This window comes from Vicugna pacos, chromosome 12 (assembly GCF_048564905.1).
Source record: "Vicugna pacos chromosome 12, VicPac4, whole genome shotgun sequence".
Classification (NCBI taxonomy): domain Eukaryota; kingdom Metazoa; phylum Chordata; class Mammalia; order Artiodactyla; family Camelidae; genus Vicugna; species Vicugna pacos.
Window position 1 is genome coordinate 19,051,096 of NC_132998.1, and position 18,071 is coordinate 19,069,166.

At 35.2% G+C, this 18,071-nt stretch overlaps 1 protein-coding gene across 5 annotated transcripts in view; it reads right to left on the bottom strand.

Moving 5' to 3' along the window:
* The window catches only part of CNTN1 (contactin 1), a 284,008-nt gene that overhangs the window by 78,467 nt on the left and 187,470 nt on the right, over positions 1 to 18,071 (bottom strand). For all 5 annotated transcript variants that reach the window (XM_006202860.4, XM_072972986.1, XM_072972985.1 and 2 more), the window contains one exon: positions 4,920 to 5,040. In XM_006202860.4, the coding sequence (XP_006202922.1) occupies positions 4,920 to 5,040 (121 nt within the window). The remainder of the gene's footprint in view (positions 1 to 4,919; positions 5,041 to 18,071) is intronic.

The window sequence follows — 18,071 nt, forward strand, 5'->3', positions numbered from 1 at the left end:
ATTTGACATCTCAGAACTTTATTCTGAGATTATTTTTCTTCCTGAAATTTATCCATTAGACATTCCTTTAGACATGAGTCTCTTGGGGGATAAACTCTGTTTCCGTTGGTCTAAATATAACTTTATTTTTTCTTATTATGAAATAACTTGTCTGTAACTTCTTGGTGGATAGTTATTTTTTTTTGCAGCACATTCCATGGTGTATTAGTTATCTACTGCTGCATAACAAATTACCCCAGGGCTTATGGGGCTTAAAACAACAGTAAACAGTTACTATCTCTTGCAGTATCTGTGGATTAAGAATTCTTAAGTGGCTTAGCTGAACAGTTCTTGATTAGAGTCTCTCATGAAAGTTATAATCAAGTTGTTGGCCAAGGCTACAGTTGTCTGAAAGCTTGACTGGAGGATCTGCTCTCCAGATGATCCACTCAAATGGCTGGGAAACTGGTGCTGATTATCAACAGGAGACCTCATTTTCTCCTCATGTGGACTTCTCTACAAGACTTCTGAAATGTTCTCATGACACGTCAGCTGGCTTTGTCCAGAACAAGAAGTCCAGACACCAAGACAGAAGCAGCAATGCGGTTTATGAGACTGTTCAGCCCACTTTGGCTGGCGCACAAACCATCTCTAAGTGTTAGCAGGATTACACAAAGGTTGGTTTACCTGAAAGCAGGGATCATGGGGGTCATCTTAATGTCCAGATCCCCCAGTTACCCTGTGACTTTTATTGTCACTGATGAGTAGCCTGCTGTCAGTGTATTGCTATGCCTTTGCAAAAAATACTTTTTGCTCTTGCTGTCCTTTTAATCTTCTATTTGTCTTGAATATCCTGGAGTTTTATTGTTTTTTTTAATTAATTTTCTTGTGTTTCATTCTGATTCTTGAAAATGAGGAGTCATATTTGCCACTAATCCTCCCAAATCTATAGTCAGTATCTTTTTGAAAATTGGTCTTTTCTCCTTTCTCTAATATTTCTTCTGATAATCCAATTTGACAAATATTACTTTCTCATGGTATCCTTAATGTCATAATTGCTTTTTTTCATAATTTGTCTGTTTTTCTGTGCTGAAACATGATGATTTCCTCATATCTTTCTTTCACATCCTTAATCCTTTCTTAATCTCTAATTGTTGTTTAACCCATCCATTGCTTTTTTATTTTTGATGACTGTTTATTGTTTACAGTTTTATTTTCAATGACTGTTTATTATTTACAGTTTTTCTCTCAAACTGCCTCATTTTTACAGTATCTTATTTCCAACTCACTTTTATCATTTTCTCTTTTTATCTAAAGATTTAGGCCTGATTATTTTTATTCTGATGATTAGAGCATCTGAAATACTCTAAACTACAGTTCCATTGTTTGTTTTTAATCCCTCCTGATTCTTTGTCCTTAGGGCTTGTTATTTTTTGCATAATTCCATATTTGATTTATCTAAATGTGTTGGAATCCTAAGGGAGCTATGTCCTCAACTGCTACAAAAACACAATGGCTTATATTTGACTACTGGGCCATTTTCTAGAAATTGTTTTTGGCTGAAAACAACCGCTATTGTCTTCCTTATTTTTCAGTCCTACCAAACATTAAACAGATAAGAAGTGGGAATGAGGTTTTCTCTGAGAAAAAAAGCTCCATGAGCTCAGATACTATGTTACATTTTCATTTGGCTATGTTTTTTTCTATATTTAATTTCAGGTTTATATTCAGAAGCACTCAGATTTAACAAATTCATCACCTTCATTCTAAACGCATTTTAAAATAATGATGAAAGGCATAAACCTAAAATAGATTTTCCTCTTTCATACAAATTACTTTCATCAAGTTTTACACACATACCCACAATCACCCACTCATGATTACAAATGCACAGAGGATATGGAGAGCACGATTTTCACCATGTATTCTTTTCCTTCAAGAGAACGTAGGCAAAAAGAAATCCACACTGTCAAGTTACATCTGAGTATTTTTACTTTTGATTAAGCCTTCTGATAAGTCATAATAGTTTATGTACTAAACCAGATTTATTGCCCCAAATTTTCCCCCTCTAATCTGTTCACTGTCCTTTGCATAGCACTGCAATTCTCATAATTTCAGAATCTTCAGTTCAGATCACTGATATATGAATATGAATTAAAATTAGTTCACCTCAAATCTGGCAAGCTCTTATAGACATATGTTGTCTAATATGTAACATGTTTGATATATTTTAAGAAAGATTTTTTCTTGAAAGGTTGAGTGAAAACTGAATTTTTGAAAGCAATTCTCAATCTAAATGTGCTATTAGACCTTGCTACATAAAATGTATTAGTTTTTTATCAGCATAAAGTGAATAATCATCTTATAGCTTCTTTTTTTAGAGAGACTTGATCTAGATGGGGGTAAAAAGAATAATAGATTAAATTTCTTGGTTTCTTAGCCAAAAATGGCCTTTTGGGTCATTGCTAGCTGTAGATATCTGATGAGAATTATAAATTCTCTTCCCAGGACAATGCACATACATGTGGAATTTTACATCCAGTTTCAGAAGATCCATGGACCCCTTGAAGACTGTCCATGGACTCTAGGTTATAATTTCCAAGACCATGAAAAAACATAATTAAGTGGATAAAGGGACCAATATTACTTAAGGAATACTATACCATCTTATATATTACTTTACTCTTTATTATTATGAGAAATAAAGAAAATTTTTATTTTACATTCCAGGATTTAAAAATATAAACCATGTTTGAAGGTCTACTTTATATATGTTTCTGACATGTTATGCAGAAATGTATTTGACCATTTTAATTGCAAATTTCTCCTGATATAAAAAATCACATATTTTTAGAAATAAAATTTGGAGAATAATTATGATTTGCCAATTTTTAACAGTACTAAGCAATACTTTTTTATCTACCTGTATAACTCTTTTTTTAACATCATTCTATAGAGCAGAGACCTACAGTGCTATGTCATATTTCTACTCGGTGCACCTGCCAGGTTCCATTTCTTTATTTTTCCTAGGACTAAAAAGCTTTAGAAAAAACAACTTTATATTGTCACATAATACCTGTCCTATCTTTTTTATGTTGGTTTTGGCTTTATAAAATAGACATTATGATGATTATTAATGACTTAAGTATAAGGGGATAATATTATTAATTTTCTTCTATTATACCTGTAACACTTCCTCTTCCCTCTGAATATTTGGAGTTTTCCTGAATGTAATTGCATGAAGACACTGATGTAGATGTATTGTAATATAACCCCTTCTGTAACACTAATGCTAATTCTGTTAACATGCAAACAATTTCAATTAAACACACACAGTGGCTTAACAGCTGGTGGTCTGACTAGAAAGAACAGTGAATAGCCCCTCTCCCTGATAACTCTCACAGAAAGTAGATGTCCTGGATAACAAAATACTCTTAATGGAAATACTGAATCTAAATGAACTTTCTTTAATTTACCATTTTGTAGCCTAAGAGTTTTATTAATTTTCAATCAGGGTTGTGTGTAATAAACATCTAAGTTCATTTGGATAAAGAAACTTTAGCTAGACTTCTATTACTCTACTGAAGAATATACTTAACTGGAATAAAAGATTTTTCAGTATTTCCCAGTGTGACTGGGGGACCCCATATTACCATTGCTCTAGAGGGAATTGCAGAAGGTGTATGGGATTGAGTGAAATATATCAGTCTGGATCCAGAAGGAGTATTAAGACAAACCATGAGTATCATCTCACTTGGTAATTATTTATCTGATTGTGTAAAACCTCTCTGAAAAAACGTGCAATAAACAGTCAATAAATATTTTTAGTAGGTAAAATGTGAAAAAATAAAAATTTTAATATGTCACTGAGACAGACAGAAAAAATCTATGAAACAATGAAACAGAATTCTGCAGCTTGTTAAATATTAATAAAAATACATATGTGAATTTCAAAACTCAGTAGAGAAGATAACTCATATGTACAGATTGCTATAGAACACACTAGAGAAAGTAGTAACTGTTAACGAGAGTTTAGAAGACAAATTTGGGACATCATAAAAGGACTCATGAGTTCAGTACAACTTTGGCCAAGCCTTAAAGGATGGATAAGATTTGGGCAGCAAGTGATGACAACAGGACATAGAAGGAGTGCTGTGGACCAAGGAACAGAGGTAGACATGTTAGGGTATTTCTGTGGACTAGCTGGACAATGGAGTTGGTTAAGAGGAATGGTGAGATATTAAAGCTAAATAGGCAGAGAGGTCAGCACACGATACTTCTTGGGTTTTTAGCTAAGAGGAAAGGGCTTCATTCTGTAGGCTGTGAGTGAAGGGGGGATGAACAATCTTTAGTAAGATGGGGCTTGTCCTGAGCTGGCCTCACAGCTCTACAGCAGAGACCAATAGCACAAGGGTTTGTAATTTCAATAAGCCTGTATCCCACACATTCTCAATTATTTATAAAAAAAAAAGCACTTGTCTGAAAATCAGCAACAAACAGAAACATGATACACGTATAAATCATTTTAATTCTAAGATGAGATTGGTAAATATATAACACTTGAGGTTATAATAAACAGCACCAGCATACTTTTTCCACCAAAAAAAAAAGTCAAAAAGAAGCAACAGTATACTCAACACACGAAAAGTATTAGCAGGAACTGAGAACTTCTGTTAAGTACTGAGTTTAAAAGCACAAACATTCAGTAGGAGGTAGGTGGTGTAAGTTTCTAGAAGACATGTCATTAGTGAAGCAAACAAAATCAGTGTTGTTTACTACTTGTCTGGCATCAATCAGTCTTAGACATGAGTGAGAAACTATTCTCAAGCGTCGAGACTCCAAATATATCAGAAATTGTACCAGAGTTACCGGAAGATTATACATAGTTACGCAAGTCAAATAGCTTTGGTTTTGTGACTCTAAAACATCGAAACTCTTACCTCGCACAACAAGGTCTGCGGAAGCTGAAGAATTGTCCACAATCGTCTGCGCGGTGCATGTGTACCTTCCAGCGTGTTTCAGCTGGGCATTCCGGATGAGCAGCTCCCCGTTGGAATCCAGCTGTCAGCAAAAACAGCAGCCATGCAAATCAGTACAATTTCCCCCCATTAAATGGTATTTAGGATATCAGAGGTCCATTTTCCCCCTAACAGAATGAACGCCATTAAAATGGCATCTGTTTTAGATCTGCTGACTGTCTGTGGGTTCTTAGGTTATTTAAGCTCTGGGCTTCAGTATCTCAAGTGAAGAACGAAGCGAGTGTGTTACTTCAGGTCTTTATTTTTAGCCTTAACATCTCTGACATTCTATTATATCTATCATTAGAAGGCCTTTTGAGAGATGGCAAGGGATGAAGGTATTTCACAGATATCTTTTAAAGAGAAATGGTAAGGTCTAAAAATCTTGACGCTGAATGTCAATGAGGATAAAGAAATGCTATGTGGCCAGGAAGAATGATTAATCTGGTTTCCCCAAGCCAATCTAAATAACTGATTTCAAGATGTGCCGCAGTTCATCTTACAGAGATACTAACAGTGTGCAGAAACTGTCAAAATGGACAGTTCTACTAACGTGTTCTGTTTGGGCCAAAATATAAGCTCCATATGGGCAAGGATTTTTGTTTTGGTCACTGCTCTATCCTCAGTGCTTAGAATAGTGTTCAACGTATATTTTTTGAAGCAGGCTTGAGGGAATTTTGCTCATGAATATAAGGCACCATCTCAATTCAATTTCTAAAAATAGCTACTGTTTATTGAATGGTGTCTCTGTACCAGGTTCTGGGCTATGCAAGTATATATAATATCTCATTCCATTCTCTTCTGACAACAGTCCTATGAGATAGGTCCTTTTTGTCCATTTTATTAAAGATAAAAGTGAGAGTTAGAGTTGCCAAGTAATTTAACTATACCTATTTGCTTTGGGAGAGGGAGGGAGCAAAATCTAGTCCACACTCATTATCTCCAAAATATTCTCTTAGGGGAAAAATTTGGAAAATTAAATTTTTAAATAGACATTTGTTTTTTCCTGAGAACCAAAGATATGGATTTACTATTGCAATCATAGATATCCAGATAGATTAAAGGATGAAAAATTAGTGATTAGGTTAATGTTCCACTTTATAGATGAAAAGTACTGTTTCTGATATATGGCAGACCTGCAAATTTTAAATTTTGATTATTTTATGACTCTACATGGAATAAATGCTCTGCTTCACCACTGATTCTGTCAGTGGCCCCTTCATATATTAAATTCTTTGCTGATCTTGGAAAGTATTTGGGTTGCAATCCTTGTTTGATCCGTAATATTAATTGAGAATAATAGCTAGTTATAATCTGAGTGAATAGATTTGATTGATTGTAATAGAATGCTACTATCCCCATATAAAGAACTCATCAGTGACCACAAACCTTGTTCATTGATATTAGCCACTCTCAGTACAAACGAAGCTAGAGGTCATACGATTTTATGTTAGTTAGGGTCTTCCCATCCCTTGATGTCTAGATTGGCTAAAAATTCAGTTTTCCAGATTTCTGCAAATTCCTAAGGTAGGAGAGTTCTTTCTTTCTGTTCTCTTGGCCAGGTAATTCTTTGCCATACCAAGAAGCCCCAAACTAGACATTTAGCCCTTTGTCTATTTTGCCAAGAAGCCTGCTAACACAAAGTGTTACCTAGTAAAGTGGGTTTACCAGAGAGTTGAAGGTCATGGAACTGGTTGTCTCCATCAAGTAGGGTAAAGCAACATTAACAATTATCATCCACTACACATTTCTGTTCTTAAAAGTCCTGTCGATCCTACTTTTACCAGGGATTTCTTAGTGACCTTCACCTCACCCAGTTTGCCGCCATCTTGTTGGTACTCATTCCCATTCCCATATCTCACCTCTCTCTGCCCTTCTCTTCTTTCCCCTAGAATCAAACAACAATTCTTTTATCCTCATGTGAAGCTGCTTAATTCTTGGATGGTTGCTTGGATTCTGACAATACTTCTTCCTCAAAACCTTACTTTCTGTTTTTAGCTTTTGCCATTTCTTTACCTCTTAACCCTCAATCCATTTTAATCTGGTTCCCACCTCTTCCGCTTCTTTTATTTGACTTCTGATCACATTTGAACTCCCCTCCCAAAACACTCAACATTTCTAGTCATCTGTGACAGCATCTTTTCCAGAAACAAAGAGGAAATTCTCAACCCTTCTTCTTCTTCAACTTCCTTAAAATCCCATCATAAATTATTGAACTTTTCTATTCCTTTTCATCACTACTTCCTCTGCCCTTGTCCAAACTACCAACATCTCTCACTGAACAATTATATCCTATTTGGTCATGACCTCCACCCCATCCCACCTATCCTTTTCTCCATTTGGCACCCAGAGTGACCTTTTAAAAAATGCAAATATGAGCAATTCTTCCTTTTCTATAAAAGCAAACTAAAACCTTTAAAAATGTTTCTTTTCCTGGAATAAAAGCATTACATGTTATATGTGTTATAATTGGCAACCTGGCTCCACTCTCTAAATTCTGGCCAATATCTCAACTCACCTAGTGCTACCATTCCACTTACATGCTGCTCACCAGAGGAACATTCCTGTTTTAGGACCTTAAATGTATCGTGTTCTCTCCCATCTCTGGTTTTTCAAGGTATTTCCACTCCTGAAATTTGATCCCCTCATACCTCACGTCCTTACCACCTTCACCTAAATAACACCTTTTCCCACCAATATCACTTCAAGCAAGATTTTTCATCTTCTCTTGTTTTATTTTGCCATAGTGGATTTTACTTAATGTGATATCACGTATCTCGATTGCAATGAAATATTTCTACAAATATATGATTAAAATTGGTTTCCCTGAAGGACTGTAAGTTTTATGGGAGGAGGAAGCATTCGTGTTTTGTTCAGCATGTATCCCTGTATTACATCTGTATGTGCTGTATCCCCAGGACCAGCACACTGCCAAGAACATAACACTAAATACACCTTGTTTGAATGAATTAGTCAACATGCTTATTAAGACTTCTGGCATCTACTCTTAGGATAATACAGGTTTACTTCATTTTAGCTACAAGCAGAGTTAGGTTAGCAAGTTCATATAGCCCATGACAATTGCAGCATTTTGTAAGCACATAATGAAACTTATTTGGTGTCAGGATGAAGTACACACTCTTGCTACCTTCTTACCCACCTCCTATGCCCCAGCCACGGTGAACAGCTTAAACTTTACCATGTGTTCTCTTTCCTGCAGACCTTATACTATCACTTGCATTGCCTGGATTCTCCCATCTTCCACTTCTATCACTTGGCTAACTTCAAGTTCTGGTTTAGATGCCTCTTTTTTCTCTGGCATCCAAAGTCCCGCTTAGGAGGCTGCCTTTTGTGTCTTTTCATTGTAACTATCCCTTTCTACTCTAATTGCTTAGTTGTTCATTTCTTCTACTAGACTGTAATTCTTTGAGGAAGGAACTAGGTCTTATTTATTATCACATACAAATTATATATTGTAGTATCTGACACACAGGAGGAATTCAACAAATAAATATTGCATAAATGAATTAAAATCCCTATGATCTAAACGTTTCTATTAAATTATTTTAATAATTTTATATGACTTTTTCAGATAAGATAAAGCTAATGTTTTAAGATAAAATAGCTAAATTGAGAATTATTGCTATTCATATACATAAGATCAACTATCCATTCATAGTACATTTCAAATTATTTATAAACTCATTTAATGAGGAAATATAAAAATTTTAGGAATAATGAGTTAATTACAGAGAAAAGAATGCAGTTAATATATAAGAAAATGGAAACCTCTGAATTTTCCAGTGACCCCTATTTGCTGTAGAGAATTAGGCCCTCACAAATTTACAAAGAGAAGTCTGCCCTTCCCCTTAGCTTTGGAAGGTTATTTATAGTGTCTGTCTTTGCCTGGGTATCTTGGGTCTTACTGGATAGTCTAATCATGTGATTTAAGGTGATAGTTAGTTATACCTGTATAGTTTTAGAGAAGGGGCTGGCTCTGCCAGAAAGACCAACATTGTGACCTAGGGTAGGGAGTTTGGGTCATGTGGTATCAGTCAACCTAGAGACTGAGATTAACCACTTGGGCAATAATCAATCAGTCACGCCTTCATGATCAAGCCCCAGTAAATATCTGGTCATCAAAGCTCAGTAAAGCCTCCCTGGTTGGCAATGCTATGTGCTTACTGCCACCTGCTAAAGCTGACAGAGTAACGCTTCTTGACTCCGAGAACAATGGAGGCCCTATGTTTGGTACTTCCCCTGGATTCCATGCTGTGCACTTCTTCCCTTGGCTGTTTTCAATTTGTACACTATTTCTGTAATAAATTGTAACCATGGGTATAATAGCTTTCAGAGAGTTCTGCGAGTCTACTGAATCAAAACTGAGGGTGGCTTTGGCAACTTCTGGAACTTGCAGGTGAAGACGGTCTTAGGGACCCTGCCCGACTTTATAGTTGGCCAGTCTCTCATATCATACTATACAGAACTCATTTAAGAGGGGAGATAAAGAAATATGATTTTATTATTTATAACTTTGTTTAAAAAAATATTTGAGGTAAGGAGAGAGTAAAATTGTGTATATGGGGAAGATAATAATAAAAGAGTTTTTCTTGAGCCATCCTGGAGGCTAACTGGCACATATTTCTAAGAAAATTTCCTAGTGAGAAGAAATAAAATAATATAAAATAATTACAGTAAAGTAAAATAATTTAAACACTATACATTTATAAAACAGACTGCTTTAATGTGCTTTGATATCCTTAATAGCACTGAACTTTGAGACTAAATATTCATTAATCAAAAGATACTAAGTAAAAAGTTTTTAAACTATTATGACACAAGATAATAGCTATATTTGAGAAAAAATTTGCATAAAAATTAGTTCTTAGTTATGCTTTTATGCATTTAGTTCTTTTATATGCTTTTATTATGCAAACTCACTACTTTGGTTGCTTCATGTGTCTAAATGAAAGATAATCCCATTGCTAAATTCTCACTATTTCTTCAATGAGCCATGTGGTTAGACTGGAATTAAAAAAATAAAACACTTTAGAAATGGAAAATTATTTTATTCAGTCTTTTAATAAAAATTGAGAGCACAAAAATAATATTAAAATAGCATATGGCATCATAATTACTCTTTGTAAAATATTTGAATGCTGTATACCAAATAATCTTTTTTTAAATGAAATTGCTATCATTTCCCCAAACTCACAGTTTGAAACATGTTGCTGTTTACACAGTCACTTCTTTTATTCTGAAAGCAATAATGTGGTCATACTTTTCATACATTTCACATGAAATGAAAACCACAAACTATTTTATAGCTTAAAATATCATACTGAATTTATACTAATTGAATCTTCAGAATAAACTCCTTAATAACTTGTAATTAAACTATTCTAAAAGTTTAATGCTAAACTCATTTTGAAAGTCAGCCCTGTTTTAGACATTAGGACTTAGGTAGGTAATGAAAAGCTTACTTGTACAAAGCAATCATAAGTGACTTTAACATTATTCCCATTTGGTCTATATTTAATGAAAGCGCGGCACCGAAATGCCTCAAAAGGAAAGCAAAGAAAAACTATACTATATCATTTCCAACAGAGTTGTATGTGTATAAAAGCTTTCCTGAAGGTTTCATAAATGGGACTGGCACTTTCCATAGCTCGGGAGAAGCTGAGGTTCTCAGTGGTCGACAGAACGCTTACAAAGCAAGTAAAGATCATGGATCTCAGCACATTCTAGCCACAAATTAGATACGAATGCTCTCTCTATTTTCATGAAAAACCACAGCTTGGCTGAATTACAAAATGCTTCCCTTCATACGAGGAGAGTTGAATCACATACTGGAAATTGTGATAGCCCAGCTCAGGGATGTTCCAAAGTGTATACGCGGTTTACCGCTTAGAAATTTCCCAAGTTTAAATCAAAAGACTTCCAAAATATAAATGTCCATTCCTTCCTTCCCCTTCCCCCATGAACTAATGATAAAGGATCATTCCTGCAGTCTCACTGAATCTGAACCACTGAGCTGTATTAACAAATTCCATTAATCGTAATGAACAAAGAAACACGCTATATGGTACATACAAGGTCTCGATAAAGCTTAGACGGAGCTCATAATGGCGCTACAAAAACATGTCTTTTATTCCAGTGATGTTCAGAATGAAAACACAAATACAAGAGGCTGGAGAGAAGAAGATCCTTTAAAGAGAATATTCTCGAAACATAAAAGCAAAAATTACTAAGTGTGCATGATACACACTATATCCAAGAAAAATAAACATTTTTTTTCTTTTTTACTTTGACTTGCTAGATTACAAAAGGAAGAACTGTGCCAAAAGCTTCAGATGCAACTGCAAACTTGAACACCATCATCACCAACACAACAGCAAATATTTTGTAAGAGTCTCATGGGTGCCAGGGGCTATTGTAAGTACTTTACATGTGCAAATTCACTTCCAACCCTTAACAGCCACCTTGGGAGACAGGTACTATCCTTAAGTGTGTTTTAGAGATGAGGACGCAAGACTACCATAACGACAGCCAATACTGGTGCTGTTAGTAAGACTGTTGCTACAGACATGGCTATTAACACTATCACTACAACTTCCACTATGGCTCCTCCATCACTGTCGCCTACCAGTACCTGATCTAACTTACTACGTGCCTTTTAGATGCCTGGCAACATGCTAGCTGCTTTACATATATGTTCTTATTTAATTTTTATAATCCTCAGAGAGAGATGTTCAACAGTTCCATTTGACAGATAAGGGATTTGAGATTTTAAGTTGAGCTATTGGTAAAAGACTCAATGGTTAACCCGGTTTTACCAAGTTAAACTACTGTCAGAGTAATGCTTTATGGATCAAACAATTGCACTTAGGTTCACAGTTTGGTAGGTAAAAGTGGCTACTTTCTCATAGCGGGAAAAACATAATGTGTTGTTTTCTTTCTTTATTAAAATTTTAACCTATTTAAATATTCAAACATAACAAAACAGAAAAAATAGTACAATGGCTACGCATATACCAACCAATTAGACTCAACAATTGTAAACAACTTCTCATGTTTGCTTTATCTAATTATCTCTCTATTATTGAGCCCTTAAAAAATAAATTACTGATATTATCATAATTCATTCCTCAAAAAACTGAACCTCTAAAAAAGTAAGGCCGCTTTCTTAAATCATTTTCACATATAACATGATTAACCGTCATTTCCTAATGTGATCTCATATGCAAGTTAGTGTTATTTAAATTAATGTATCAGCATTCAAATTCCCTGAATGTACGCAATTTTTAAAAAGATAAGGCTTTAAAAATTTAATGAAAATGAGTATTATCATTATAAACATACACACACATATATTAGGGAAATAGTTTAGGGTAATTACGAAGAGGTCACCCAGCGCTTGTAAGGTCAATGGAAATATTGAATATCCTTAAATTTGGCTATTTTGATGGCTGAAGAGTCCAATTTTGATCAGTTGGGCAATTTAAATTAAAACTCACAAGGAAGGACATTTTCTTTCAGTCTCTGCTAAGTATTTTAAATGATGAACAAAAAGGTCAAAGCCTTGGATTTAGAACCCTTGTTTTTGAGTTGAAAGAAAACTTGGATGTCATTTAATTCATACGATTTTTAAATCGGGTTCTATTAGCCTTGGGGTTCTGAAGATCTTTGTGGATCACCTGATAGAAAGAATCGTGGATCAGAATGGGACGTGTTGTGGAGTGGGGAGAAGTGAGAGGGTCTGTGTTAGGGCTTTGGGCGCTGTGGTCTCCTACAAACACTCACACACAGGCACAGTTTTTTTCAGTCTGAGCAACTTCACCTTCACTTTTGATATTTATTCAGGTTCTGCTTTAAATTTTCTTTGTAGAAAGAATTCTACTGTTAAAAACTTCCTGTGGCTGTTCTTCAAAACTTCGGATGTGGCTCAGCTTCCTCATGTGACAGATGAGAACCCTGAGGCTCAGAGGGACTGTTTCGCCCAAGGTCACGTCACTTGTCCAGCGTGAAACCACAACAAAATTCCAGATCTTCAGATAATGTTCTGTTTTAAAAAACTAACTTTTAACAAAATTAGTTAGCGTTCTTTTGGAATATGACAGCTGAGGATAAAATAGTGTATTTCTAGTGTGATATAATAAATACATCAAGTCTACAATGTAAAATTATAAAATGAAATTCCTAAGACACCAAGAGTTTTCCATGTTTATTTTCCCCTCTTTTTATTTTAAATACATACTGTAGTTTTCAAGCTAGAGAACCAGAATAATTAACTGCAGTGATGCTTAAATACGCGAGGAGTTCTACGTAAAACAAATGTGCCTTTAACGCTGAATGAATGTTTGGGAATTGCTCCAAGCCAATATATCTCTGAAGAGCAAAGTCTTGGTGTTATATGTGCTTAATTCCATTTATTTAGCATTATATTTGGCAAATGGTTTTCTAAGGACGAGACGGGGATGCTCTGCTAGAGAGTAACTTTGGCTGGCATGAAGTTTTAGCTTTAGCTGGAAGTGTGATGATGTACGAGAAGTCAGCCCAAGTGCAAATACATCTAGTGGACACGGGTACTGAGCTCCATGTTGACTCACGGAAAACAGCAAATAATAGATGACAGTTAGGTGTAAGTTAAGGTTTATAGGGTAGCGAAAGGGCAATCAAAGAAATTATATGTTCAGACAGAGTCAGGTGTGACAGGACTCTCTATCTCCTTTCAAATTAATTCCTGACAGCAGAGACAAGATTTGGTCACAGGTAGAATGCCTTTGATTTATGTGGGGGACACACTACATCAGGGGACATTTTACATATTTCTTCCTCTCTCCTTTCACTCATCAAAATTTGAGACTTAAATTCACAAAACACATGAACTTTATCCTCTCCTACTGATACTATTTTGAAAAATGCTGTATCTGTCCTCTTAAAAATTTTTTTTTAAGTCTTCAGCACTCTGATCTGCCCCAAATAATGTAACTTCTCTGTTTCCAACATATCCCACTCAAAACTTTTCAGTTCCTTTATTCTTAAGGGCTTTTCTTCCTCCCTTCCTTCCTTCCTTCCTTTTTCTTTCTTCCTTTCTCTTTCTTTCTTTCTTTCTTTCTTTCTTTCTTTCTTTCTTTCTTTCTTTCTTTCTTTCTTTCTTTCTTTCTTTCTTTCTTTCTTTCTTTCTTTCTTTCTTTCTTTCTTTCTCTTTTCTTTCTTTCTCTCTCTCTCCCTTTCTTTCTTCCTTCCTTCCCTTCTTTCCTTCTTTCTTCCTTTCCTTCTTTCCTCCTTTCTTCCTTTCTTATCTCCCTTGAGAACAACATTTCTCAATCTCGACCCTGTTGACAATTTGGGATGTTCAGCAGCACCCATGCTAGGCAGATGCCCATAATACACCACCTCCCTGCAGGTCTGACAGCCAAAAATGTCTCCATGTATGGCCAGCTCCTGTGGGGAGAAAAATTGCTCCTGGTTTCAAAGCACCGTTTTAGAGCTTACATCATCTCACTGTTGGGTGCCTGCTTGGTCTTCTGCTTTGTTGCTTCAGCTCTAATTTGATTCTTGCCTTTGCAGGGATTACGAACTCAACCTTTTTTTTTTTTTCCTCTAACCTGTGGCCTCATAACTGCACAATCTTCAGCTTCTTGTTCAACCATGACAGGGAGCCAATGAAATTGAAAAAGAAATGACTTCTGTTTCATGATTATTTTGTCTCTCTCTCTCTTTCTTACATGTGCAGAAACAAATTGTCTGTTCAAAAGAATACCATCGTCTAGTATGGAATATACATATTTCAAACTTAAACACTTTTTTTTTGTGACACGTTCAGTAGAATTAATGTTTTCTTTTAGCCTAGGGTAAGGAAATTGTCTTGTTTTGGATGCTGTCTATTCAGTCAGAGTAAATGCAGCGCATACCCGCAAATACAGACATAACCTACAGATCTAAAGGAGATCATTAAGAACTGTCTAGAACAATACAGTTAGACCTGGAACTCTGTAAATTTGATTTATAAGGTAATGCAGAAGATGCTTATAGTGTAGGAAGAGTAACATAATTTGGATGACTTTGAGTGAACATACAAAGGTTCATTAAACAAGATTATAGATGGAAAACAGTATGGAGATTCCTCAAAAGACTAGGATATGACCCAGGAATCCCACTCCTGGGCATATATCCAGAAGGAACCCTGCTTCAGAATGACACCTGCACCCCAATGTTCATAGCAGCACTATTTACAATAGCTAAGACATGGAAAGAGCCTAAATGTCCATCAACAGATGACTAGATAAAGAAGTGGTGGTATATTTATACAATGGAATAGTATTCAGCCATAAAAACCGACAACATAATGCCATCTGCAGCAACATGGATGCTCCTGGAAAATGTCATTCTAAGTGAAGTAAGCCAGAAAAGAGAAAGAAAAATACCATATGAGATCGCTCATATGTGGAATCTAAAAAACAAACAAACAAACAAACAAAAAAACCAAATACAAAACAGAAACAGACTCATAGACATAGAATACAAACTTGTGGTCGCCAAGGGGGTAGGGGGTGGGAAAGGACAGACTGGGATTTCAAAATGTAGAATAGATAAACAAGATTATAATGTATAGCACAGGGAAATATATACAAGATCTTGTGGTAGCTCACAGTGGGGAAAAAAATGTGACAATGAATATATATATATGTTCATGCATAACTGAAAAATTGTGCTCTACACTGGAATTTGGCACAACATGTTAAAATGACTATAACTCAATAAAAAATGTTAAAGAATGATTATAGAATAAGCTATGAGTTGAACAGTACTGTCTTACAGTGTTTCAAATAATGGGAGGAAGATTCTTTAAACGGACGTAGACACGAGTACCAGTCAACGGATTAAAAACCGAAGCTGTGAAGACCGCCAGCTCTGCCATCAGATCACCTTGGTTTCAGATCCTCTCTGTCACCAGCAAGGTATATGACTCTGGGCAAATGACTTAACCTTTCAAATCCCTGTTTACTCATCTCAGAAATCGAGAAAAGTCACAACAGTATGTGCCCCATAGAGGACTGCTATGAAGATCAACTGAGAAATACATGAAAAACATATACCCCAGCACTGGCCAAACAGCAAGCACTCAAAGAAATGCTGACTCTGATTACCTCTCCGTTGCCTTCAGCAAGGAAATACCTGGGATCTTTTGTCTCAGACCAGGCACGCGGTACAGCAAGCAGCGCAAAAGCTAAATTATGAAAAATGAGATCTGTAACCAGAAAAAAAAGTAACTGGCCAAAGATTCTGGAATTTCCAATGAGGAATGACTGCTCTATTATAAAGAGTTATTAGTAATAACCACTTATGACCTGCCAGATCTTGTGCCAAGCACTTTATAGGCATTCTCTCGTTGACATCTCACAAAAATATGATGAAGTAACCAGAACTGCAAACCCAATGAAGTAACCTGAATGAAGGAAGTGAATTACTAATAAAATTTTACAGAGGGGGAGATCTGAAGCTTAGAGAGGTTTAATCACTGGCTCAGAGTCACAGAACAAGAGATGAAAAAATGGAGCCTAGAACTCTGGTTGTGGCAAAGCCTGGACAATTCGTATGAGGTTTATGAATTCAAAACAGATATGCAAAATCTTTTTGCTGAGTTACAACTTTAGCATTTCTTTGTAATAAGAGAGTCAGAAAAAAAAAAAACTATTACAGTAGCAATAACCAGAATTGGAAAATAGTTAACCACATAAGTTTCTTAAAATTCCGTAAGATCGTGGCTCTGACACAGAGAACTGTCAAACAGTTTAAGGAAAATGACTCAAAATAAATGTCAAAAGGTAGGTGGCTCTTGAAAAAAAAATTCTGCCAATCAGGTACCACCATGGGAGAGGCAGAAAATAATACATTATAAATACATATTTTTGGTAGATGGTCTCAAGTCCTTTCTAGAACAAGAGGAGTTGAACATTCAATTGGTAAGTAAAATGGCCCTGCTATTGTATTTACTCTAAGGGAGTAAGTAGCTATGAACTGGAAAGTCAAAGTAGAAAGCATTTTATGGTTGGATTTGAAAAATTTATGTATTTGTCACATAAAGTTGACTAACTTTGACAGAATAGAATACCAGATAAACTGCATATAAGCTTATTATATCAAAGCTTCACATTGATTAAACTTATAATTTATATAGACACACTTAACATTCTCCAATGCATAAATTCAAGTTCAAAAGAAACGTTTACTGACTCTGATTACATAATAATATAACAGTGAATATCTATTGAATAAGTAAAAGAATAAATGACATGATAGGGAAATTAGATTTCTAGCTTCTTAATATTTTTCTATAATCAGTCTTGTTCACTTAGGGCTTTAAAATCAATAGCTACATTTTAAAATTAATTAATTCAAAAGAGTTCTACATAAAGCAGGATCATAAATGTAACAGACATTATATTTAATGCTATTTATACATTTAAATGTTACTTATAGGTCGCTATAAATTCTTAAATGAAATTCACATCTTCAAATTCACATTTTTTTCTGGTAGTTATATGAATATAGTTGGAAAAGATCTAAGAAAAAAATTTAAATCACCTATAATCACACCTTTTAGATATAAGTATAGGAAAATGTATTTAATTTCATAAACCTTCAAGCCCCAAGTTGTTCAGGCTGTGAAATTTGAAACGCTGTGCAAGGATGCCACATAGTGGTCAACATCCAGAACAGCAAGCTAAAATGACGGCACACTTGACTGAGTATACTGTATTATTGAAATCAAATTGTAAAATACAAACTTAGGCTCCTGAAATTAAAAGTTTAAATTTTGATGTCTATTTTCTTCATAAGTTAGAGGTTTTGATATTAGAGGTTTTTTAGCAATTAAAGTGATTAAGACATGATGGTGATAATGATGTCAGTTTGGTTAATTGGGATAGCTACAAAAACATTTATATTTGACTTTTAAACTCACAGAGTAGCTCTGATTTACTTTAGTTCAGTGCCTGTGTTTGTCTTATTGGTGTTTGATTCACCCTATCACTGTTTCTGCTGTGCTATGTGTTCAGTACTATATTT